The sequence below is a fragment of the Salvelinus namaycush genome, chromosome 23 (assembly GCF_016432855.1).
Source record: "Salvelinus namaycush isolate Seneca chromosome 23, SaNama_1.0, whole genome shotgun sequence".
In the NCBI taxonomy this organism is placed as follows: domain Eukaryota; kingdom Metazoa; phylum Chordata; class Actinopteri; order Salmoniformes; family Salmonidae; genus Salvelinus; species Salvelinus namaycush.
In genome coordinates this window covers 35,384,515-35,411,024 of record NC_052329.1, presented here as the reverse complement: position 1 = coordinate 35,411,024, position 26,510 = coordinate 35,384,515, and the positions used below count along the sequence as shown (strand labels likewise).

The 26,510-nt window shown below is 42.5% G+C and overlaps 1 protein-coding gene across 3 annotated transcripts; it reads left to right on the top strand.

Moving 5' to 3' along the window:
* The first annotated feature begins 3,450 nt into the window (after positions 1 to 3,450).
* On the top strand, positions 3,451 to 25,560 carry LOC120018377 (CAP-Gly domain-containing linker protein 3-like). Of its 3 annotated transcripts, XM_038961546.1 has the most exons (15): positions 3,451 to 4,361; positions 7,096 to 7,248; positions 8,156 to 8,295; positions 12,262 to 12,355; positions 12,504 to 12,665; positions 13,067 to 13,185; positions 19,299 to 19,535; positions 19,817 to 19,876; positions 20,627 to 20,762; positions 21,097 to 21,243; positions 21,453 to 21,587; positions 21,702 to 21,825; positions 22,063 to 22,130; positions 22,245 to 22,317; positions 22,451 to 25,560. In XM_038961546.1, the coding sequence occupies exons 2-15, from the start codon at positions 7,116 to 7,118 to the stop codon at positions 22,503 to 22,505; spliced, it is 1,683 nt and encodes a 560-aa protein (XP_038817474.1). In that variant the 5' UTR covers positions 3,451 to 4,361; positions 7,096 to 7,115; the 3' UTR covers positions 22,506 to 25,560. The 3 variants fall into 3 exon arrangements, with proteins under 3 accessions (XP_038817474.1, XP_038817473.1, XP_038817475.1); XM_038961545.1 differs by lacking the exon at positions 3,451 to 4,361 and having other exon boundaries at positions 6,028 to 7,248; XM_038961547.1 differs by lacking the exons at positions 3,451 to 4,361; positions 19,817 to 19,876 and having other exon boundaries at positions 6,031 to 7,248.
* Positions 25,561 to 26,510: the final 950 nt, after the last annotated feature.

The following is a 26,510-nucleotide window of genomic DNA, read 5'->3' as shown; positions in this document are numbered from 1 at the left end:
ATAATAGAGAAATCAGACCTTCCTGCTGAGTACCTTTACCATTAACTTTTTCAGAATCTTGAGCAGCAGATAAAACAGCAGCAGCGGTAGTAACAAGAGAAGTTACTTTTTTATCCATATCTATTTCAATATACACTTCTAATGAATCCCTTCCGGAACATGACACGTGATGAAGTAAGGACGTCAGAACTCATAGACAACTCTTCAATGAATTAATCACAAGTACGCCAAAGGATTGAACTTTCAATTGGCTTTGATTGCAATCCACAACAAGCACATTTCCCCCCCATTCCAATATTCAGAATCAAAGGCAATCAGCCCCTGTATTCACTTGCAGCAACCCAGTAGTAACCAAATGTTGTTTAGAACGTAGGCATATACAATAGACAATGAAAAAGGTACTCCCACAGGTTGTATTCTCGTGTCTTGCCTTTGGCTCCATTGGCATTCTACTTTGTGAGTTGGCGTTTTCAAACAATCAATCAATGAAAACGTTTCGGAAGTCCAGTGGTACATTAACATCCAAATCCAATGAACCCCAATCATTTGTTTGGAGAATAGGTCCTTACTTTTGTTGTGACAATTTGCTTCAGAAGAAATTATGATTTCTATATAGCTGTCATTAGGTGAGTGAATGGTAGCAATTAGACTTGTTCTTTACGCGCCTCAAACTTAGCAATAGTAGGTACCTTGAATTAATTCATTTTGATCCGTAGAGTTGACTGTAGCAATCGTTTGTATCTTGTTTCTTTGCATTGGTTTGATTGCCGTAAGAACCGTGAGCTCTCCCCCAACCAAACACCCACCATACGTTTAAACACCTGTGTGTTTATAGATCACTTGATGTGTGTCTACCACCACCATTTATCTTCACCTAGTGATCTGGAGTGTAATTGCCCAAATATTACCATAATATAAGATACACCCAAATTGGCTCCAACAGATATGTATCTGTTGATCACAGATATCTTTAAAAAAAGTAGGAGCGTGGATCAGAAAACCAATCAGTATATGGCGTGACCACCATTTGCCTCATGCTGCACGGCACATCTCCTTCACATAGTTGATCAGGCTGTTGATTGTGGCCTGTGGAATGTTGTCCCACTCTTCAATGGCTGTGCGAAGTTGGATATTGGCAGGAACTGGAACACGCTGTTGTACATGTCAGTTCAGAGCATCCCAAACTTGCTCAATGGGTGATGTCTAGTGAGTATGCAGGCCATGGAAGAACTACCGTTCAAAAGTTTGGGGTCACTTAGAAATGTCCTTTTAAAATAACATCAAATTGATCAGAAATACAGTGTAGACAATTAAATAGTACCCACAAAACACCAGTCTCAACGTCAACAGTGAAGAGGCAACTCCAGGATGATGGCCTTCTAGGCAGAGTTCCTCTGTCCAGTGTCTGTGTTCTTTTCCCATATTAATCTTTTACTTTTATTGGCCAGTCTGAGATATGGCTTTTTCTTTACAACTCTGCCTAGAAGGCCAGCATCCCGGAGTTGCCTCTTCACTGTTGACGTTGAGACTGGTGTTTTGCGTGTACTATTTAATGAAGCTGTCAGTTGAGGACTTGTGGGGCGTCTGTTTCTCACACTAGAGACTCTAATGTACTTGTCCTCTTGCTCAGTTTTGCACCGGGGCCTCCCACTCCTCTTTCTATTCTGGTTAGGGCCAGTTTGTGCTGTTCTGTGAAGGGAGTAGTACACAGCGTTGTACGAGATCTTCAGTTTCTTGGCAATTTCTCGCATGGAATAGCCTAAATTTCTCAGAACCAGAATAGACTGACGAGTTTCAGAAGAAAGGTCTTTGTTTCTAGCCGTTTTGAGCCTGTAATCGAACCCACAAATGTTGATGCTCCAGATACTCAACAAGTCTAAAGAAGGCCAGTTTAATTGCTTCTTCAATCAGAACAACAGTTTTCAGCTGTGCTAACATAATTGCAAAAGGGTTTTCTAATGATCAATTAGCCTTTTAAAATGATAAACTTGGATTAGCTAACACAACGTGCCATTGGATCACAGGAGTGATGGTTGCTGATAATGGGCCTCTGTATGCCTATGTCGATATTCCATAAAAATATATATTTTTAAATCTGCCGTTTCCAGCTACAATAGTCATTTACAACATTAACAATGTCTACACTGTATTTCTGATCAATTTGTGTTATTTTAATGTACAAAAAATGTGCTTTTCTTTCAAAATCAAGGACATTTCTAAGTGACCTCAAACTTTTGAACGGTAGTATATATTTTTTTTTAATATAAATATATACATATTCACAGCTGTAACAATGATAAATGTCCATTGGGGGGTGTGGGCAGGGTAAATGTTTGTGGGGGGGGGACAGGAAGTCCGGGGGGCAGGAGGGGGACACAGAGAGCAGGTTGCTGCCTAGTGGCTATTCAGCAGCCTGATAGTCTGGGGGTAGAAGCTATTGGCCAATCTGACAGTTCTTGCCATGATACTCGTATACTGCTCGCGTCTGAGTGATTGAAGTGGGGAGAACAGGCCATGGCTCGGGTTGCTGAGGTCCTTGATGATCTTCTTGGCCTTCGTGCTACACCTGGTGTTGTAGGTGTCCTGGAGGGCAGGCAGTGAGCACCCAATGGTGTGTTCGGCTGAGCGTACCACCCTCTGTAGAGCCTTGCGGTCAGAGGCAGTTGCCGTACCAGGCCGTGATGCAGCCCGACAGTATGGTCTCGATGGTGCTCCTGTAGAACACTGTGAGGGCCCTCGGGGACTGGTCAAATTTCTTCAGCCTCCTGAGGTGGAAGAGTCGCTGCCGTGCCTTCTTCACCATGGTGTTCGTGTGCTTTGACCATTTCAGCTCATCAGATATGTGTACTCCGAGGAACTTGACATTCTTTGACTGTCTCTATGGCGGCCTCGTTGATGAGGGTGGGGACATGCCCAACCTGGTTCCTCCTGAAGTCCACAATCATCTCCTTTGTTTTTCTGACGTTGAGGGAGATGTTGTTTACCTGGCACTGCACCGTCAGAGTGCCTACCTCCTCTCTGTAGGCCGTCTCGTCGTTGTTGGTAATCAGGCTTACTACTGTCGTGTCGTCAGCGAACTTAATGATGGAGTTGGAACTGTGTGAGGCCACGCAGTTCCTGGGGTATACAGGGAGTACAGGAGGAGACTGAGGACGCACCCTTATGGGGACCCGTGTTAAGGATCAGTGTGGAGGAGGTAGTGTTGCCTACCTTCACCACCTGGGGGCGGCCCATCAGGAAGTCCAGGACCCAGTTGCATAGGGAGGAGTTCAGTCCCAGGATCGTGAGTGTAACGATGTGAGCTGAGAGTCGGGAAGCGAGTTCAGGGAGTGAGTGTTTTTAATAAATAAACGCAAAACAAAACAAAACAAGAAACACGAACAACGCACAGACTTAATGCTGGAACAGAAACAATAACACCTGGGGAAGGAACCAAGGGGAGTGACATATATAGGGAAGGAAATCAGGGAGGTGATGTGTGCGCCATAACGAGCTGTCTGGTGACCTAGAAGCTAGAGAGGGAGCCCACGTGACAGTGAGCTTTGTGATGAGCTTATTGAAGACCAAGCTGTAGTCGATGAAGAGCGTCCTCACATATCAAAGTGTAGGCTATCATTGTCCTCACATACCAAAGTGTAGTCTATCATTGTCCTCCACTCGACTAAAGATGGATTTACTTCATATTTTGCAGACAAACTTTGTGTCTATTGTAATGGGCTTAGTCGTTAATTTACCATTATTAAACTATTACTAGTTATAAACATAGAGCCATTAAATGCACTATCCCGTGAAATAATATGGGACTAAAAAACAATGTATAGAATTATTATCAGATTAAATGTGGGCTGTAGAGTTATATAACAAGGTGCAGACAGGCTATTTCGTGTTGATTTACTTTTCATACGTTTATGTTTGGCTATATAGGCCTACTCATTTTATGTGAGTAGGGGGTGTTTATAATGATGGCTTCGTTTGGCATATTGAAGATGATCGTCACTAGTTACCACAGCCACAAAGTCATGAACCCGCATATTTCAACAACAAAAAAAAGTTGATTAATTTAACCACGCTGTGTAACCTTATATCTAACCCTAACCTTAAATTAAGATAAAAAATAAAATTAAAATTATGAATTATTAAGATATAGCAAATTTTCTGACTGTGGTATCTAGGCGAATTCGTGTGCCTAGGAAGGACACACAATGGTAGCCAACGTTGTGGTCCATGGGCGCTCACGCCCGTGACGCAGGCACAGAGAAAGACCTTCGCAGCAGTATAGCAGCATCTTCAGCACCATTGCAGTTCTCATCTAGCTGAACCGCGAGGAAAAGCTTGAGATAATCGACAAGGCTTGTTTTGAGGTAAGATGAATATCATTCATGCATATACGATTCAAATTATTGGATATATTTCGTTTGATTAGATTTATTTGCGTCTGTGTTTTTCACAGCCCGTGTGTTTGTCTTGAGACGGAGCCTAGAAAGATGGAGATGCTCTGGAACACTGTTCCGTGAAATCTCACGGGCAGATGTTTTTTTGCGCCCATTTTATAATATAAGCGCAAACATAAGACGTTAGCGAATTGTTATTAGATCAAATGAATAGTTGCACATGCCATGTGTACATTCCTCCTTCGGCATTTTTCTCATTGTTTGCCAACGGGGCGTTTTTTTCTCGTTGTACACGCCCTCTGCTACGCACAAGTCACGAATTGACACATTTTCTCATATAGGCTTGTCAAAAGCTCTGTTATCATGCACGTTGTAGGGCGATGTGATATGCACATTTGCATTATTGCTCATTGCAACACTAATATGTTGTTTTTATTTATCGTTAATGACTAAAAAATACAGCTCTGGCCTATTGTTTTTGTCATTACTGTGACCCAGCCAAATGATCAAATGCTAATCATTCCATTACAATAGGGATTGAGTAGAATATAGAAATCTGTCAAGTTTGTTGGACCATTTTTTTCTCCTATTTTGCTATCTGAATGTATTTGCCTCCAAAATGTAAACATCTTGTTGACTCATATGAGCACTGTTGCATAAGACTTAGTTGTATAGAGTACTCATTTAATTAAACAAATAATGTGCTCATGCTAATTATACATCACATTTATACCAGGGAAAATGCTGTCTGTGACAGACTTCATTCATGAAACACACTACTGTCAGATCAGGGGTAGGAACTAGGAGGAGCAGGGCAACTCAGAGGAGCCGATGATGGCTGCCTTTACTGGACTCTGTTAGCAGTATAGTCATAATAGGTGACAGGTATTGCACTGCACAGGTATAGTTATCTGTCAGTCATCGGACGCTATATCATGGAAACCCTTTGTTTCAACATAATCCTTTTGAGATGTCAGGCAATGTGTTTTATCACCCATTCTGCAGTGGCTATTGATTCAGCAGCAAATCATGGGAAGCAGTAAAGAAAGTATATAATTAACGGAAGAAATAAAAGACACGTAGGAGCTTGTAGGTAAGGTGACAAACTGCACAGGGACAGTTGCTCCCAAATCATCCAGGCTATGATATATCTTGGCTATGTATCTGTAACAGTATAACTTTAGTCCGTCCCCTCGCCCATACCCGGGCTTGAACCAGGGACCCTCTGCACACATCAACAACAGTCACCCACGAAGCGTCGTTACCCATCGCTCCACAAAGGCCGCGGCCTTTGGGGAAACACTACTTCTAGGTTTCAGAGCAAGTGACGTAACTGATTGAAACGCTATTAGCGCGTACCCGCTAACTAGCTAGCCATTTCACATCCGTTACATATCCATCTTATGTATCCATATCCAAACACGACTAGGAATCCCCCTCAATATGATGCAACTGAAGGAAACAGGCAACTCGTAGAGTATCAGGAGGATGGTATCTGCCTGGGGGGGGTTGTTCATTTGGCTTTGAGTACATGTCTGTATAACAGCAGAATCGCTCTCTGTTAATGAAGTTTCCCGAAGCTTAATGAATACAGCACAGACCACTGTATGGCCTCTGTTTTGCCTCACTGTTTGCCCCCATAGTGCTTGGGACAATGAGTTGGTAGATTGATACAGTAGCACAGCTGCGCAATAGGATAAGGCTTTTACTGATTGTGTGATGAGCCCTCTCTCTTTCTCCTCTCTCTCTGGACTTCTTTCAAAATCCAAAAGGATTAGCAGAGGCATGGATGGACAATTTAGTCTGTGTATTAGATTACTTGGCAGCTAAATCATTTTACATGTGGTGTGCTCACAGTGCAGTCAGACTTTGGAGGAAGAAACCCTTGGACTTGACTAAAAAGACCCAATGAATACGCTATCATAGATTTTGTTCCCATTTCAATGTTGGGATAAATAGTGGTTCTTGGTTCTGTTCTAAAGGGGTGTTTATTAACACATACACATAACTTATTTTCTGACCCTAGATGAGAGTGTGAACATTTATTTTAGGATGGAAATCCAGTCAGGCCTATTAATGTTATAGGCCAAAGGGTCCATTGTGTTGTATATAAAATTGCATTCGGGTTGGCATACTGATACTATAGGGCTTTTACATAGATGTTTTATGGTTTGTTCAGCAGCACTTCAGAAATGAGTGCTACAATGTCCAATACATACTGCACAGTACACGCATCCCTGATTTCTCATAGTCAGGACGGATGTGCGAGATATGCTGCTGCATATATTATTTGGAAAATATAGCTCAGCCCATTAGCTATGTCCAGTTCAATGATGGACATTAAGACTTAGCATTAGCATGCACTGAGATGGTACAATAAATTAGCCTGCCTGTTAGTCTGCCTGCTCCCTGAGTCTCCTCATCTCTTGTCAGTAAGTGCAGTTATCAGTGAGTCACTAGTGACCATCTCTCACAGGCCCTAGAGCCAAACATAGAGCCTGTCTGCTCTGAGAGGGGCATCTGCAAGGCATAGACTTGCCAGAGTAGATAGACTGTCATGGGAACAAGACTCTTATAAGCAACTACTTCATGTGACTCTTGGCTGAGTCACAGACGTATGACAACTGTTCAGAGAAACCTGCGATAGAGCTGTTTGTTTTGAAGTGCCACTCAATGAATGTTTGTCATCCATCATCTTTTCCAGGCCTGGCAACATCTAGCAGAATGACTAAAGAGCAGACTGCTGAGGTGGAGGAGGAGGCCCAGCCTGCCTCTGAGTACCAGAGCCCAGTTCACGAGCCCCGGAAGAGGCCCATGGTCCACCCATCTGCACAGGCCCCCCTCCCCAAAGACTATGGTGGGTCCTAGGCCTCAGGCTCCAGGGCCCGTGTTCACAGGAAGTGTCTCATAGTAGGAGTGATTTTTAGATCATAATGAATACGATTATATGGACAGGGGTGACCTGATCTTAGATCAGCACTTTGGGACGTTTTGTGAATACAGGCCAAGGCCCTTTGTTAATGCTCCCTACTCAACACTGCTTTATATGTAACAGTGGATTTTGGGATCTGGGACGTGTGCTGCTGTAGCCTCGATCCACAAAGAGCCTTTCACCAAGCACAGACCACTGCCTGGTCAAAACAACCTCTGCAGATTCATAGAAACATAATGAAAATATTTAATCAAATGTATATTATCATAAATAAGTGAACAAGGACTTTTATAGCATGTTATTGATTATTTTAGTAGATGGATATTGGCTTTGGGGCTGTTATATGCAAACAGTATGATACTGCCGGACTTATTCCACTCTATGCCAATGAATGTAAGTGTTTTCTGCAGGCTAGCGTGATGTAAAGCTTTTCATTTCAGTTTGCCCACAAGCTTCAATGCATCTATTATGATGGTGTTTTATAAAAACAAAGTAAGAATGATTGTGTTATTTCAGTGCAATGTTTCCACTTTGATAGGGTTTCAATCTACCTCATGCTGCTTTTAGAAACAGTGCTTTCAGACAGGATGTACAACAGAGAGAACTCCATAAGTTATTAAATAGAGCGGACTAAGAGGCCTACTGAAAAATACAACCCGAAATACAAATTACATTTTTATAAAATAAAAATATGTATGATATTTAATGTCACACATTCAGAATGAGTCAATATGCTGTCTGGACAAGAACAAAAAATAGCAAGAGAGGCACATTTCATACTGCTTTCATGAGGAGGGTAATTCTCTTGTTGGCATTTTCCTTACCATTCCAGTCTTCACATTCTTTGACCCAAATGATCCTGCGTGTCTGGAGATCCTGCTGGATCCGCGCACCACCATCCCAGAGCTTTTCGCCATCATCCGTCAGTGGGTCCCACAGGTCCAGCACAAGATCGACCTCATCGGAAACGAGGTGAGTTACTGCCAGTAAGGACTTTCAGCAGACTACAGGCCTGACTACGGCTCACACAACACTGGCAGAAACATACAGATATATGTAGAAAGCTATAGGCCTAGAATAGGGATGGGCAACTTTGATTGGGTGGGGGCAACAAAAAATCTGAACTCATCATGTGGGGCGCAGTGGCTCACGGGTCTGCGTACCCACATTCATACCCACACATGCCGTCAGATTCAACTTCATTTAGGACTTTGTTAAGTTGAATCAGGTGCGTTAAAACTTTGATTGGAGCAAAAGCCTACACCTACACAGCCTTTTGTAGATAAGTCAATGCATCTCTGTTTATAAAAATACTCTAAAATTTGCCAGAGGGCTGAGGTTGTTTACTGACAGTGCAGCGGAGTGGTTCTTTGCCCATATCTGACAGCCTGGTCTGATTTAGAGTCTGTCTTAGTGCAGAGCCTGGAGGGGTAATGGAAAGGACCTATTATCTCAGCCATCAATCACAGCCATCACAGCGTCATTGGGGACACCCAGGAACTGAGGCTGACTTTACAATCAATCCTAACACTAAAACTGCATCAATAAGAGGAAACCGAGTTAACTAAGAGTGTGTATTTGTATGTGTGTATACGTGTGTATACATGTGTTTTTATGGGGCATATCTTCCCTCTCTCCAAGAGAGTAGGGCGGGATTAGGAAATTAGTCTGAAACTTGAAGTATGCATACTTTATGTTGATTCACATCCCACCCTCATCACTCTTCCTCTTCAGGGTTATGAGAGTTCCCGCTCCCACGGTCACATTACCACTGCTCACACTGCAGTAATGGTTGGTCCTGAGCTAAAGCTGTGCACTTTCATCTGAGCAACAGCAAAATAAAGGGAATCAACTGAAACATAAACTACACCTTATATGACAACATGCTTAGTAAGAAGGTGTTTTTTTTAAAACACACTAGTAGAGCCTCAACTTTCAGTATTCACCTAATACGTCCAGGGGTCCGCCTCTTAACTTTGAATTTTTGTCATCACTTCTTGTACCTGCTACACTTTCTGTAACCAGGAACATCTACCCACACTCTGCTTTTGACAAGCTCTCTAATTACCTTTGCTATTTACGGTGCTCTGGCCGTCTGCTACTGATTTCGCCATTATCTTGACAGTCAACAAACTGGTCCCTAGCCTTTTGGGGGCCTTATGTAAAATTTTGTTGGGGGGGCCTACCTCCCGAGCAAAACATTTTGCTTCTCTTGACAGCATTTTCAGTTTTAAAGTACATTTCTTGCAATTCTATACATTTTACCATAGGGTGTAGAGAAAATATTGCAGTTGCAAAGCAATTTTCCTGCAATTCTACACATTTTGCCATGGGGCGGATAGAATATTTAGCCATTTTATAACTCATTTCATGCCATTCTACTCGTTTTGCCATGGGGCATAGAGAAAACTGTGCAGTTTTACAGCAAATTTCCTGCAATTCTACATTGTGCCATAGGGTAGAGAGAAATGTTTGCAGTTTTTAGTATGATATCTGAGTGAGAGTGACTAAGAAAATCAGTGGGGGCCCCACGGTCGGTAATTCGGCTATGATTACTACAAGTTTACATAGCTGGCTAGACAAATTTACCAATCTAAAAAATGTTAGCTGACATGGGATAATTGAGTGACTGTCCAACTGATATCTCAGGAGAAAGACTGCTGATGCACAACCAAATTTGTACATTGTGTATTCTGATATTCTAACTCTCAACAACAAGATGAGATCCTGACTGAGTTCCTAAAAACTTGAGTGCTGAGTTTTTTTGTGGAAATTGATCCGCGAGCCTACAAAAGTGGCGGGACACAAGTTGCCCATCCCATCCCGTATCAGTATTGGTGTCAAATCTTCTGAATGTTCCAACGTTAAATTTGGCGTCCCACAAGGCTCAGTGCTTGGAACCATATACTTTTTTTCTTTATTTCTACTGTATATAACAGTCAGATACAGTATATTACTGCATAGTGCCCCGAAGATACAGGTCTCCAACCAAAATACACAGGAAACAAAATACACCATGCAGTCATTAGTTGAAGAGAACATGGAACGGGAGGCTTGGTGGCTTTGGGTTCAGTTGGAGGCATGACTTACAACCCCTTGGGTTACCTTAGCAAAGTTGAGGCTCTACTAGTGTGTTTTTAAAAAAACACCTTCTTACTAAGCATGTTGTCATATAAGGTGTAGTTTATGTTTCAGTTGATTCCCTTTATTTTGCTGTTGCTCAGATGAAAGTGCACAGCTTTAGCTCAGGACCAACCATTACTGCAGTGTGAGCAGTGGTAATGTGACCGTGGGAGCGGGAACTCTCATAACCCTGAAGAGGAAGAGTGATGAGGGTGGGATGTGAATCAACATAAAGTATGCATACTTCAAGTTTCAGACTAATTTCCTAATCCCGCCCTACTCTCTTGGAGAGAGGGAAGATATGCCCCATAAAAACACATGTATACACACATACAAATACACACTCTTAGTTAACTCGGTTTCCTCTTATTGATGCAGTTTTAGTGTTAGGATTGATTGTAAAGTCAGCCTCAGTTCCTGGGTGTCCCCAGTGACGCTGTGATGGCTGTGATTGATGGCTGAGATAATAGGTCCTTTCCATTACCCCTCCAGGCTCTGCACTAAGACAGACTCTAAATCAGACCAGGCTGTCAGATATGGGCAAAGAACCACTCCGCTGCACTGTCAGTAAACAACCTCAGCCCTCTGGCAAATTTTAGAGTATTTTTATAAACAGAGATGCATTGACTTATCTACAAAAGGCTGTGTAGGTGTAGGCTTTTGCTCCAATCAAAGTTTTAACGCACCTGATTCAACTTAACAAAGTCCTAAATTAAGTTGAATCAGATGTGTATGGCTTTGGCAAGTACAGATTGGCCACCTCTTCTTTACAAACTACTTGGACCGCAAGGATTTCCACCAATATCAGTTACTACTAACCCCAAATTCCTTTTTGACAGTGCTAGCCTCATGTTAGCACTGCAGCTACGGGGATTCATCTTATAGAATCCATGTTGAATCCATGTTGAATCATGAAAGTGTGCTTGGTGGTGTCCTCGTTAAGCCTCAGGAGAGGACCTGTCTGATAATATCATGTTCCTTCAGTTGGATTACATGTCTCTGTATGAAAAGGCATAATGTCAGTGCTTGAGGAGTGTGCTCATTTCGTCTCTCTTGATTGACACTGGTGGATAATGAACTGTCCCGAGATAGTTGCTAGTCTAGTTCAGGAATCAGAATGGGTCCTTTCTCACTTGTCACTCGGCACCCGTCACTGCTGTCACCAGAGGAAAGAGCTAATTAACTGGAGTTTCACTGCTTCTTCAATCGACACCATTGGGAATATGGCTTTGCATTACACTCAGCAAGACATTGATGGAGGTTATTCTACATTGTAAAGGCTGCTATGAATAGTTTGCTATTAACTCCTATTTGTACTATTTTCAATGTACCAAGTACAAGCTTAGATATTCAGCTGAAACAGCATAGTAAATTAATGTCACTTCCGGTAACGACTGCCATCATTTCAATATGTGTCCCTCAAATGTTTTACCTATCCAAAATGGATGCCAGTTCCTCATGTTGATGTATGCTACTCAGCAATGATAGCCTCTGATGAAGTTGCAATGCAGTGAAAATGACCGTAGTGCTTAATTCATGACTCAGCAGGATCTCATGACTCCCCATCATTAGACTTCACAAACATGTGTCGTCTGTGCGAATTGGGTGTGAATGGCTCATCCTGCTAATGTGGCTACGATAAGCACAGGAAGCATCTCTCAGAGAGATGAGAGGCTATGGCCCTGAGGTGGTGTGGTCTGTATGTGTGGTGTGTTCAGTGTTTCAAAAGGCATATGATACTACTGCTCTCTCTGCCTTTCCCCTAGCATCTCTCTCTCTCTCAGTTCACTGAACAGTTCTTGTCTCCTTTTACAGATCTTGAAGCGTGGTTGCCATGTCAATGACCGTGATGGACTGACAGACATGACCTTGCTCCACTATAGTTGCAAAGCCGGGGCCCATGGAGTTGGTGAGACTCTCAAACCTTGAACTGATTGTTCATTGCAAGTGTCTGATTTCTCAATAAATCTTTCATAAAATAGTGTTTTTAGCCTAAGATTCAATGCAGATTTACTGTAGTTTCCTACCAGTTTTGTCCATCTTGTGACCCCATCCAGGTGACCCTGCCGCTGCCCTCAGGCTGTCCAATCAGCTAATTTCCCTGGGGGCAGACGTCAGTCTCCGCAGCCGCTGGACCAACATGAACGCCCTGCACTACGCAGCCTACTTCGACGTGCCAGAGCTGATTCGCATTCTCCTCAAGGCCTCCAAACCTAGAGGTGAGTAGCATCAACACAACCCATGTAGCCTACCTAGCCAACTAACAACATAGTCTTGTCAGTTCTGGCATGCTCCTGTATGTCTGTGTTCCTCTATGTCCCTCCCCTCCCTAGACTTCCAATCAGAACTAACACTCCATCAAGCCCATACCAGCCTTGACCCAAGGACATTTCATTAACTCCTACATTGATTTCTCATTGCTCCTCCACACTGACCATTGAGTGGGGCTGTTTCGTCTCATTGTTATTCTCCTGTCTACGGACCATGTGGCTCAAACACCACACGATGCTCCTAAGAGAAGAAGTTGGTAACGCTTTCAGAATAAAACAAAGATAAAAGCCGTCTTTGGAAATCAAATTCAGATTGATTTGATCTGAACCTGGTTGTACTGTCTCTGTAGTACTGAATTCCACTTGCAGTGACTTCCACCATGGCACAGCCCTGCACATCGCTGCCTCCAACCTGTGTCTGGGATCAGTCCAGTGCCTGCTAGAGCATGGAGCCAACCCCACTGTCAGGGTAAGAGCACAATTGACTGTCTAGACCTCTGTTCAGTATGTTTCTTTCTCATAGTAACTAACTACGGACATACAGCTGAAGTCAGAAGTTTACATACACCTTAGTCAAATACAGTTAAACTCAGTTTTTCACAATTCCTGACATTTAATCCTAGTAAAAATTCCCTGTCTTCGGTCAGTTAGGATAACCACTTTATTTTAAGAATGTGAAATGTCAGAATAATAGTAGAGATTTATTTCAGCTTTTATTTCTTTCATCACATTCCCAGTGGGTCAGAAGTTTACATACACTCAATTAGTATTTGGTAGCATTGCCTTTAAATTGTTTAACTTGGGTCAAACGTTAAGGTTGCCTTCCACAAGCTTCCCACAATAAGTTGGGTGAATTTTGGCCCATTCCTCCTGACAAAGCAGGTGTAACTGAGTTAGGTTTGTCGGCCTCCTTGCTCACACACGCTTTTTCAGTTCTGCCCACAAATTTTCTATAGGATTGAGGTCAGGGTTTTGTAATGGCCACTCCAATACTTTGACTTTGTTGTCCTTAAGCCATTTTGCTACAACTTTGGAAGTATGCTTGGGGTCATTGTACATTTAGAAGACCCATTTGCAACCAAGCTTTACCTTCCTGACTGATGTCTTGAGATGTTGCTTCAATATACAGTATCCACAATTTTCCTCCCTCATGATGCTATCTATTTTGTGAAGTGCCCCAGTCCCTCCTGCAGCAAAGAACCCCCACTTCATGATGCTGCCACCCCCGTGCTTCACGGGTTAGGATGGTGTTCTTCGGCTTGCAAGCCTCCACCCTTCACCTCCAAACATAACGATGGTCATTATGGCCAAACAGTTCTATTTTTGTTTCATCAGACCAGAGGACATTCCTCCAAAAAGTACAATCTTTGTCCCCATGTGCAGTTGCAAACCGTAGTCTGGCTTTTTATGGCGGTTTTGGAGCAGCGGCTTCTTCCTTGCTGAGCGGCCTTTCAGGTTATGTCGATATAGGACTCGTTTTACTGTGGATATAGATACTTTTGTACCCGTTTCCTCCAGAATCTTCACAAGGTCCTTTGCTATTGTTCTGGGATTGATTTGCACGAAAGTACGTTCAACTCTATGAGACAGAACGCGTCTGCTTCCTGAGCGGTATGACGGCTGCGTGGTCCCATGATGTTTATACTTGCGTACTATTGTTTGTACAGATGAATGTGGTACCTTTAGGCGTTTGGAAATTGCTCCCAAGGATGAACCAGACTTGTGGAGGTCTACAATTTTTTTTCGGGGGTCTTGGCTGATTTCTTTTGATTTTTCCATGATGTCATGCAAAGAGGCACTGAGTTTGAAGGTAGGCCTTGAAACACATCCACAAGTACACCTCCAATTGGCTCAAATTATGTCAATTAGTCAATCAGAAGCTTCTAAAGCCATGACAATTTTCAGGAATTTTCCAAGCTGTTTAAAGGCACAGTCAACTCAGTGTTGTTACGTACGCCTCTAGGAAGATGGAACGCAACACCCTGCTACAACTCAACTCCCTGTGGAGCGAAAGAGGTATGGGACTGTAGGTGCGAGTAACGATGACAAAGGCAGAGAATTTACCATTTACTGGGAATTTATTCCATCAAAAGGTAATTTTGGGGAAAAGGGGCTGAACGGAACCAAAGCAAATGTCAAAGCCCCCTCTCCTACCTTACCTGCCTACCCAATACTTACCTAACTTAACACCACCTGGTGCGCTAACCAAAATACAGGGGGTGGTCCGCCCAGGTCTTAACTAGTGTGTATAGACAGTAAATACCACGGCTTATGTATGCCCGAGGCCTCTTGCCTCAGTACTCCTTAGGTGCCTTCCCCTTCCCCCCTGGGAACAAAAACATAAGTAAACTATTTCAATAATCATTAACACTGCCTCCTATGGGGAGACACATACCTTAAAAGCTACAAAGTACAAAAACCTGTCTCTTAGCAAAAACCAACACGGGACATACCAAATCTCTCTCCTAACAACAACCAACACTGGACATACTAATCAGCTCTCTCGCAGCAACAACTAACATAGTACATACCAAATGTCTTTCTGAGAAACAACCAATATATGATCTAACCCTCAGCTCTTTCTCAGAAACAACCAATACAGGCTATCACCCTCAGCTCTCTCCTAACAAAGGAACACTGGCTTATATACAGCTGTAATGGGATACAGCTGTATCCTCTGATGAGAGGGCGGGGTCAGCTCCAATTAGCAATGGGGCTGACCAATCAGCTGCTTGGGGGAATTTCAGGAAGCCATCCTGAAACACACACATACAAAAAAAACACAACACAGAAACTGGGGTACGTAACAGTGTATGTAAACTTTTGACCCACTGGAATTGTGATACAGTGAGTTATAAGTGGAATAATCTGTCTGTAAACAATTGTTGGGAAAAATACTTGTGTCATGCACAAAGTAGATGTCCTAACCGACTTGCCAAAACTATAGTTTGTTAACAAGAAATTTATGGAGTGGTTTAAAAACGAGTTTTAATGACTCCAACCTAAGTGTATGTAAACTTCCGACTCCAACTGTAAGTGCTGAAATAGAGTATGGCATATACACTCACCGGACAGCTTATTAGGTACACCAACCTGTCCATAAAAATTGATCGCTCCTACAGACAGTGAGTCTTGTGGCCTGCTATATAAAGCAGGTAGAAAGGTATGGGGGCATTCAGTTACTGTTCGATTGAACGTTAGAACGGGCAAAACGAGTGACAAAAGCGTTACTTTGAGCATGGTATGATCGTCGGTACCGGGATCAGGTATCTGAGAAACGGCCGCCCTCATGGGCTTTTCACACACAACAGTGTCTAGGGTTTACCAACAATGGTGTGTCAATCAAAAAACATCCAGTCAGCCACAGTCCTGTGGGCGAAAACAGCTCACCAATCAAAACAAATGAAATGATATTGGTCACATGCACATTTTTAGCAGATGTCACTGCGGGTGTAGCGAAATACTTGGGTTCCTAGCTCCAACAGTGCAGTAGTATCTAACAATTCACAACAATACACACAAATCTAAAAGTTAAAGAATGGAATTAAGAAATATATAAATATTTGATAGAGGAATGTCGGAGTGGCATTGACTAAAATACAGTAGAATAGAATACAGTATATACATATGAGATGAGTAAAGCAGTATGTAATCATTATTAAAGTGACTAATGTACCATTATTAAAGTGGCCAGTGATTCCAAGTCTATGTATATAGGGCAGCAGCCTCTAAGGTGCAGGGTTGCATACCCGGGTGGAAGCCGGCTAGTGATGGCTGGTTAACAGTCTGATGGCCTTGAGATAGAAGCTGTTTTTCAGTCTCTCGGTCCCAGCTTTGATGAAAATGTACTGACCTCGCCTTCTGGATGATAGCGGGGTGAACAGGCTGTGGCTCGTGTGGTTGATGTCCTTGATTAACTTTTTGGCCTTGCTGTGACATCGGGTGCTGTAGGTGTCCTGGTAGTTTGCCCCCGGTGATGCGTTGTGTAGACCGCACCACGCTCTGGAGAGCCCTGTGGTTGAGGGGGGTGCAGTTGCCATACCAGGCGGTGATACAGCCCGACAGGAGGCTCTCAATTGTGTATCTGTAAAAGTTTGTGAGAGTTTTAGGGGCCAAGCCAAATTTCTTCAGCCTCCTGAGGTTGAAGAGGCGCTGTTGTGCCTTCCTCACCACACTGTCTGTGTGGGTGGACCATTTCAGATCGTCAGTGATGTGTATATCGAGGAAATTGAAGCTTTCCACCTTCTCCACTGCTGTCCCGTCGATGTGGATAGGGGCTTGCTCCCGCTGCTGTTTCCTGAAGTCCACGATCAGCTCCTTTGTTTTATTGATGTAGAGGGAGAGGTTATTTTCCTGGCACCACTCTCCCAGGGCCCTCACCTCCTCCTTGTAGTCTGTCTCGTCATTGTTGGTAATCAGGCCTACTACTGTTGTGTAGTCTGCAAACTTGATGATTGAGTTGGAGGCGTGTATGGCCACGCAGTCATGGCTGAACAGGGAGTACAGGAGGGGGCTGAGCACGCACCCTTGTGGGGCCCCTGTGTTGAGGATCAGCGAAGTGGAGGTGTTGTTTCCTACATTTACCACCTGGGGGCGGCCCGTCAGGAAGTCGGACCCAGTTGCACAGGGCGGGGTTCAGACCCAGGGCCTCTAGCTTAATGATGAGCTTGGAGGGTACTATGGTGTTGAATGCTGAGCTATAATCAATGAACAGCGACTTCACTTTGTCTCTGTACTGACGTTTTGCCTGCTTGATTGCCTTACGGAGGGAATAACTACACTGTTTGTATTCAGTCATATTCCCAGTCACCTTGCCATGGTTAAATGTGGTGGTTCTCGCTTTCTTTCTACGGTTTCTGGTTTGGGTGGGTTTTAATAGTCACAATGGGTACAACATCTCCTATACACTTGCTGATGAACTCAGTGACCGTATCCGTGTATTTGCCCGGTGTTATTCTCAGAGACTACCCGGAACATATCCCAGTCCACGTGATCAAAACAATCTGGAAGCATGGATTCCGATTGGTCTGACCAGCATTGAATAGACCTTAGCACGGGTACTGCTCTTTGAGTTTCTGCCTATAGGAAGGGAGGAGCAAAAGGATGAGAGAGGTCGAAGGAGAATAGCAAGAATCGTGCAGGCTATACTCTTCGAAAAAAGACTTCCAAAAGGGTCCTTCGACTGTCCCCATAGGAGAACCCTTTTTGGTTCCAGGTAGAATCCTCTGCAGAAACACAATGGGTTCTACCTGCAACCAAAAAGGGTTGTTCAAAGGGTTCTCCTATGGAGACAGCCGAATAACCCTTTAGGTTCGAGATAGCACCTTTTTTTCTAAGAGTATAACAGGCGGGCAACAAACTGAGAAATAACGCTGCACAACAGTGGTGTGCAGAGCAGCATCTCCGAATGCACAACTCGTCAATCCTTGTCATGGATGGGCTATTGCAGCAGACGAGCACACCGTTTTCCACTCCATCAGCTAAAAACAAGAAGCAGCTCCAGTGGGCACGTGATCACAAACACTGGACAGTTGAGGAGTGGAAACATTGCCTAGAAAATGACAGCGAATTCAGTTTACTTGAGTGGCCTGCGCAGTCCCCAGACCTGAACCCAATAGAGCATCTTAGGGATGAGATGGAATGCGCTGTGCGCAGCATGAATGTACCGCCGTCCAATCTGCAGCAACTGTGTGATGCCATAGCGTCAGCATGTACCGACATCCCTATGGAACGTTTCCGACATCTTGTAGAATGCTCAGAATAATTCAGGTTGTTCTGGAGGTAAAGGGGGGCCCAACCCGGTACTAGATGGGTGTACCTAATAAAATAAAAATTGGTTTGACATTAGATAGCGCTGGGGCTAGTTAGGGACCATCAATAAATTACACAATGTAAATGGCACAATATTTTCATGTTGCACATATTTTAGTTGTCTCATTAAATGATTTCAATATTTGTATATGAATTTCTACAATTTATAGTTGGTTAAGACATAGAGATTTGGAGCTATTGGCATTTTCAAATATTGTTCCGTGCACATTGTGTAATTTACTGATGGTCCCTAACTAGCCCCATAGAGCTATCGAATGTCAAACCAAATTGACCATGGACATTATGATCAGGTCTCGTGCAGCTGTTCAACCAAATTGCTGATTACTTGGGTGCTGCCAGCTGTAGGCATGTGGGCAGGATTGAAGTAAACCCAATCCAAAAAAAACTGTTGCAGTTACCTTCATTTCGTGAAATCAATATTTTCCTATCATCTCGCAAATCTCAGTTTTGGACGAGACAAATTATCCTGTTTACACTTTGCAGTCAATTTTGACACTAGAATAAATGTTTCTGGCTCATATCGAAGCCACATAGGCCATTTTCAAAATGGGAAGTTGCTTTTTAGGGGCAGTCGCTCTTTAAAAACACTGTTCAGATAAAAACAGATTCTGTCTGTTTTATGTGGGGATGACTTCTACACAAAACAGTAAAAATATGGCAATTTATTCCTCATGTCTCTTTATCTCTCTCCGTCTCTCTCTCCCTCCATGCTCCTCTGTCTCTCTCTTTCTCTCTCTCTCTCTCTGACAGAATGATAAAGGCCAGGGGCCGGCCGAGGTGGTCCCTGACCCCATGGACATGACTCTGGACAAAGCGGAGGCGGCCATGGTGGCCAAGGAGCTGAAGCAGCTGCTGCTGGACTCTGTGCCCCTCAGCTGCAACCTGCCCCGTGCCACTCTGCTCAACTACGACAACATCCCTGGCAACCTCATGCTCACCTCCATCGGCCTTAAACTGGGCGACCGTGTGGTGCTGGACGACATGAAGGTGTGTGTGTTTTGTCGGGATTGGGAAGCAAAGGGTGAGAAATGGGAGCCTCAAAGATTTGAAACAGTGACTTTAAATGAACTGCAGAATTTTGTGAGCACGTTTATGTGCATGAGACCATTTAAATGGCTTTCAATTATCTTTATCTTTTTTTTTTTTTTAAGTGGCCCGTGTGAGGCATTCATCCTATATGGTGGAGCCCTGCTGCTTGTTGTACTGTGTGAGAAGAGAACATGTGAATTCTAGCAAACATTTATTCCAACTTGTGTTAACACGTATAGCTCCCCAAAAAATCGAGCAGTGATGAAATTGACATCTCAGCTCTGCATCACCTGAAGCAGGTGGGTAGCCCTTCGACCTGTGTGTCTACTTGCGTAACTGAACACATTTAATTGTGTTTTCAGGTGTATTTCCATGACTGACTGCATTACTGACTGCACTAAATTATGTAGTCTCACTTGATGCATTCATTTGGCATTTACTCTGCATCACTCACTGCAGTGCAAATGCATTGGAAACCAATGTGTGGACTATGTGTATTTTTTTCTGTCTATAATGTGCAGCTGTATTGCACCTCTCACTGTGTTCAAACATACACTACATGACCAAACGTATGTGGACACCTGCTTGTAGAACATCTCATTTCAAAATCACGGGCATTAATATTGGGAGGGTCTCCCCTTTGCTGCTATAACAACCTGAAGAGGTGTCCACACACTTTTGTATATATATAGTGTATGTCCTACTGACCACAACATAACCACTTAAAACATGTTATTGAGTTGAGATGTGTAGACTACTCTACTAACCATAGCCTAGTATGTCAGTAGTCGAGTATGACAGAAAAACAGCAGATCAGTATGCTGCACTGGTCTAGAGAAGTCTGAGTGCTGTGGAGAAGTGTTGTTAACTATTTAATCTTGCCTGGTATTACCTTCAAGAATACAAATCATGTGGTTGTTTTCCCAATGGGCCCCTGTGGCGAGCAACAAGGTTATTTCAATTTGCTAGTAAAAATCCAATATAAACAACAGAGGTAAATGTCAGAGCTGATGTTGAATCCTGGCCCTCACACAGTCTCTCCTCCACAGACGGGCACCCTGCGCTTCTGTGGGACCACGGAGTTCGCCAGTGGCCAGTGGGTGGGGGTGGAGCTGGACGAGCCAGAGGGCAAGAACGATGGAAGTGTGGGAGGGGTGCGTTACTTCATCTGCCCCCCCAAACTGGGTAACCACCTGTTATTGCTTCTACACCTGCATTGCTTGCTGTTTGGGGTTTTAGGCTGGGTTTCTGTACAGCACTTTGATATATCAGCTGATGTAAGAAGGGCTTTATAAATACATTTGATTTGATTTGTTATTTCACATAACCATTTTGGGATTTTTTAATTTAATCTATTGTTGAAGTGTGTCAAGATTCCCCTTGAGAAAAGAGCAAAGAGAAGACTTGATTTCATAACTTTTGTGTACAGGTAGTTTTGAGAAAAACAGCTGTGTGTAAACCTGATTTGAGCTTGCAGCTTTTGTCAGTGTTTTCTCTAATCACTTCTATTGTCCTGAAGGTATCTTTGCTCCAGTGTCAAAAATCGCTAAAGCTGTTGAGAAGGCCCCCTCTGTCACCTCCACACCCAAGACACCCCGCATGGACTTCTCCCGCGTCACAGGAAAGAACAAGAAAGAAAAGAAGGAAATAATGGAGAGAGAGAAAGGTTTGCTTTGACAATGTTAACATGTGTTTCCCATGCCAATATAAAGCCCTTGAATTGAATTGAATTGAAAGGTACAAGAGTCTTCCCATCAAGGGCCATTGCATTCATTCTGATAGGAGCACAGCACCTAAATAACACATGACTCATAGACGTTATAACACATTATTGTATATTATGTTAACGAACATTTGATTGATTTTCTCCGTCAGCTCTGAGGAAGAAGTCTATGTCCGTAGCCAGTCTGGACCCAGATGGGGTGAAGGTGGAACTTGGAGACCAGGTGCTGGTTGCTGGTGTGAAGCAGGGAATCATACGCTATTACGGAAAGACAGACTTTGCCCCAGGTAGGTCTGTTGTGAAATCAAGTCACTGCGACAATATTTCTAAGAAATGTTTGACATATGATTAGAAATGTTTAGTCAAGTTTAATGATTGACGATGTGTGTGTGTGTGTCCAGGTTACTGGTTTGGTGTGGAGCTGGAGAGTCCCACAGGAAAGCATGACGGGTCTGTTTTTGGTGTCCGCTACTTCAACTGCATGCCCAAGTACGGCGTCTTTGCACCCCCATCTCGCGTACAGAGGTAACATAACATCTACTTTAACACCTGGTTCAAAAAAGAACCCGAAAATAAAATTACGTAACAACTTTATTAATAAGAAAGCATTTTACAGTTACCTTGTGTAACCATGCTTATCAGTCATTCTCAGACGGAGAGCTAGACAATATACAACATGCTCTGTTGTGATTTGTAAAGGTTTATACTGAACAGACTGACCTTCTGGAACAATACTAACTAATGCTGTTAATGATCTCTCAGAATGTGTGGACCAAAGGACGGTCAGAGCGGCGATGGCACGATGGTGAAGAAAGTCCACCAGGTGTCTAGTAAGTCAAATCCATCCAGTCATGTTAGCCAGCGTGCCACGCCACCCCATGTTATGATGTACCTTCTACTCCCATGTCTGCATTCTATCCAAAGATGTTCTTTGTTTATTCTAGTGAACCAGCCAAAGCGTAAATTCAACACGGTGAGGTCACCCAAGGACATCACGTCTGAGAATTCAATATCAAGGTACAGTCTCCTCTTTTCCTGCCTCTGTTGTCTCTGAGTCAACAAATAGCAGATTAGAAATAAGCTCCTGTTGATGAATGTGTCCACTGACGCAAATCCCTCTCCTCTTCCTCCTGCTCATCCTCTTCCTCAGATTGCTGTTCTGCTGCTGGTTCCCCTGGATGCTGCGTGCTGAGATGCAGTCCTAGCCACACTCTCCTTCCTCCTCCTCAAAAGATCTACTGCTCTCCTCCTCTTAATGTCCATCTTTCATTTGTGCTTTTCTCTGGCTGTTGATGTCAGAATTACAGTAGTGAACCACCGCCCCCCTCCACTCTCCATGATCTCAGTCAGTCCTATAGCAAAACCTAGTGCCTTGTATGTTAACTAACATCCTGCATTCCGTTTGTAACACTAATAATGAGACTAAATAATTGTAACTCGAAATCTGGGATACAAACCCTACAAAAGCAATGATCTAATAGATATAATCACTTAGTTTTTGAAAGTTACTCTATTTTGGTGTTGATTGCTTGTCGTTACCCACCCCCCGTCAGAAGTTGCCAAAACCCTTTGACCAGTCAGCCAACTTCTTATGCCTTGGAGCTTCTACTAGGGAACCTTTTAAATGACTAAGTACATGATGCTGTACTTTATTGTTTTGCTGCTGCTTCATCCTAATTTCCTGTATTTCAGAGGAGACCAAGGGCCTCAAAGTAATACAGGGTCTATCAGTGTGAACAGACTGTAGATGGCCAGGCTGCGCTAAAGGGATTGGTCCAAAATGTGGATGTGTGAGTCAAATGGTGTTACAAATAAATGTTCACATAAACATGCCTTTTATTGTGAAAGATGTGACATGAACATATGGTCATGTTCTTCTGATGCCGTATGTTCAAAAGAAAACAGGGTTTAATATTATTCAGGATTCCTACATCCGCTATTTCTTCACTTGCACTCTGAGCATTTTCCCAAATATGCAATTGTAATGATGTATATAATATTAATTTGCTTGTTAATGGGCTTGTGTAAATTGTAATATGCTCACGCGTGATACAAAAACAAGGTTCCTGGTCTCTGGTAGCCTACTAAATTTGTTGACAGAGCCCTGTTAAATACTAGTTACCTGTTTTAGGTAAGGTAATGCTAGCACGTACATATATGTTAATCATAATGTCCCAACTTAATTGCAGAAGGAGAACTTTATCTGCACAGATATCTTCTGTACCCTTGAAAGACAATTTTCTAGCAATGGTTTAAATCGTGGTAATATAGACAGCGCTATCTGTCCATAACTGGGTCAAATAAGACTTTCATAACTTGGTCTTAGGTGTTTATTGCACTTTGAACCAGTTGGTCTCAAATCCAAGTTATGCTAACCAAAATGTCTGCTAACCCCAAAATGTAATGGCAGGTAATGTAAGGGAAAACCACCTAGATTAATATTGTTAAAGCTGTTGCCTTTATTGTGGAGCATGAAGTACCAATAACTTCACTTTTGCTTAACATTAACTTAAACGTAATGTTAGCAAAAAGCTTTATTTTCTCACAGTTAAGTTTTGTTTATAGAAATAGGAAATCTACAAGGGTACCACAATATACTTGTTAAAGGTACGTTTCTTGATTAACCAGTGCCCTCCACCCCATCTCAAGGTTTGTTGTTGCAGCAATAGTGTTTATCTCAGGCTAAATCTGCAGACGGAACACCTGCTAGCTCAGTGCTACCACAGTTTACACCCTCTGTTGGCTATCCTCTCATGCTTCTATCTCCTTCTCTCTCAACGTTAGACTTTGGTAAGTTTGTGAGTGTGAGCATTCGATAAAAATCTGACCGTCTAAACTTGTGTGCGCTTAATGTCAAAACCTATGAGTGTGCATAAAAACAGAAATATTTAACCTGTGTACTTAGCTATGTGGATATGGATAGTGTCTTTGTCTACTCAACACTATGTAAGCACATCATGAGGAGGAGAAAAAACACCTGAACTTGCTCCTGCACTCTTTGAACACCGTTGTGAACATCCTGTATTAACAGCACCGTGAAACAGCAAATAAGACTCATTATCAGGAAGTGTCTCAAAACTCTTGCACCGTGTCGTATTCCGAAATCGCCACTTATCCAATGTGGTACTGAACAATGTGGAACTGAACGCAACAATGTGTGGTTGTTTTGATATCGCTAGTGTACGGTTATGACTAGGTCTGTAAGAGAGCCACAGAACAACAAGGATGCTATGAGGGAGTCAGCTTCAGCTTCATTTGATCTGAATAAGGGATATTAGTATATCCAGTTTGAGAGAAACTCATTCATTACACCTCAAAGTCATGTAATGGGATACATAGGAACCTGTGGCAATTGGAACTTTTCTCCTTTTTTATTCAATTTAATTATGACTATGTCAACACAAAGTGTTGCAAACTTTGTCAGGACAGCTCACTTTGTTAAAATCCTCTGTTAGCCAAATATACTAAAATGACATTGTGTCAATAAGGACAGAGATTCTTTACTATTGTCAGCATTGTTTAGTAGATAAGAAAATCATCCTCGCCTCATACTGAAGTGCTTGATAATGAGTAAGAATACATCACCATGTCTTGTCTTTACTACTTATGTTGGGAAAATGTCATTAGAAATAAGTATAGCAACATTGTTTATATTTACTAAATGGTCGAGATGAGTAATTGGTTGACTGGCAGATTTAATGCTCAAGTAAAGTGACCAAAATGGTGTAGTTATTGCCTGACCTTTACGCTCTGGTAGCATAATAAGTACCACAATATGCCAGTAGATGTCACTAATGTGTCACTTTGTTATCATCTCTACAACTAACAACATGACAAGAATCTACATTGATGAGTCCTCCACTCTTCAAATGTTTTGTTTTTTCAACATTATGAACATTGATATAATCTTATTTAGTGGTGTACTGTCATTATTTTATTTTTTTAAACATGTTATTCTAAAACTTGATCTCAACAATGGTTAATTTTCTTCATAGACATGTCATAGCAGTTTGTTAAAAATATATTTTGATAATTTCACTAAGTGTACTTTTATTTAGTTTTATAGTGTGTTGGTGTCTGTGTCCCAAAACAGTTAAAGGGGGCTGTAATGTTGGATTTATTATAGTGTCAGGAATAATATTCATTGCATGCTCTTTATTTTCTGAAAGTTTCTTTTTCCAACGGTGTATCTCAGCATGAAAATGCTTATAATTACAACTCTGACTATGAATCTAATAAAAGTTGATGTTGTTTTCTACATTTTCTGTTGCTTGCTTTTGTTCAAACAACTAGAGATAAATCACTCAGACATTTATTGTAATTGCTCAAATGTGCATTTATTGCAGGGTTAACAATTGAATTGAGTTTTTACATTAAATGTCCACCAATGAATTGCTATCTGGGGATATTTGTGAATAGTGAGTAGGCCTAATGGCCTATGAACTCAAGTGAACATAAATTAGTGTAAAGAAAGCAAATGTGCTTGTTATCACCTGAAGAATCATGGGAAGCTGTTTCCCTGGAAGCTGCGGTTGTTAGACTGTTTGCAAATCTCTTTTCGTCGTAGTCAAATCTGGGGATTTGGCCTTGGTGCCGCTCTTCTGCCTCTTTCGGCGCGCACGACGTTTTTTTCACCATACCTAGAGAAGTCCAGAAAAGAACGTGTAACTTACACAGTTTCACAACCACTTTCTAAACAACTTCAAAGTTAAGAGCAAACGTATCCTTCTCTTGCCCTAACGGTTTCAACCGTGAGGCCCGTGTTCCTGGCTAGTTAGGCCCGTCCCTCCACACCAGTGTAAATTAATCTGTTTATTCGAACAGCTGTTCCAATTGTTTGGTCTGGCTGTCCATGAACACCGTGCGCATTCTGCCCCGGTTTCTTTGGTTTCCATCTTGGTGCAAGTAAGTGCACAGAGGCTGAGAGCCTGAGATAAAAAATAAAAACATTTAAAAAAAAAAAACATGATTAAGTAGTCGCAAGCAAAGAGAGAGAGAAAAAAAACGGTAGGTCTTGAAAAATAGGCCTAATACTTTGTAAAATGTAGCACTACAGTTCAATAGTTTGTGGCCACGACAGTCAATGTTGTGAAATAATCAAATGTAACACGATATCACCGCTTCCATCGTTGAAAACTCTGTTTTGAGTTGCACTAGAATACAGGTTTATATCTGCATGATGACAATTAAATGATCCATAGCTAAAGTAA

Excerpts from the sequence above, each read along its gene's own strand:
- LOC120018377 (XM_038961545.1), top strand. The coding sequence starts at position 7,065 with ATGAATGTTTGTCATCCATCATCTTTTCCAGGCCTGGCAACATCTAGC. Across the intron at positions 19,536-19,816 it reads TGGTGCTGGACGACATGAAG|CTCCCCAAAAAATCGAGCAG; the intron begins GTGTGTGTGTTT and ends TAACACGTATAG. Across the intron at positions 19,877-20,626 it reads CTCTGCATCACCTGAAGCAG|ACGGGCACCCTGCGCTTCTG; the intron begins GTGGGTAGCCCT and ends TCTCCTCCACAG.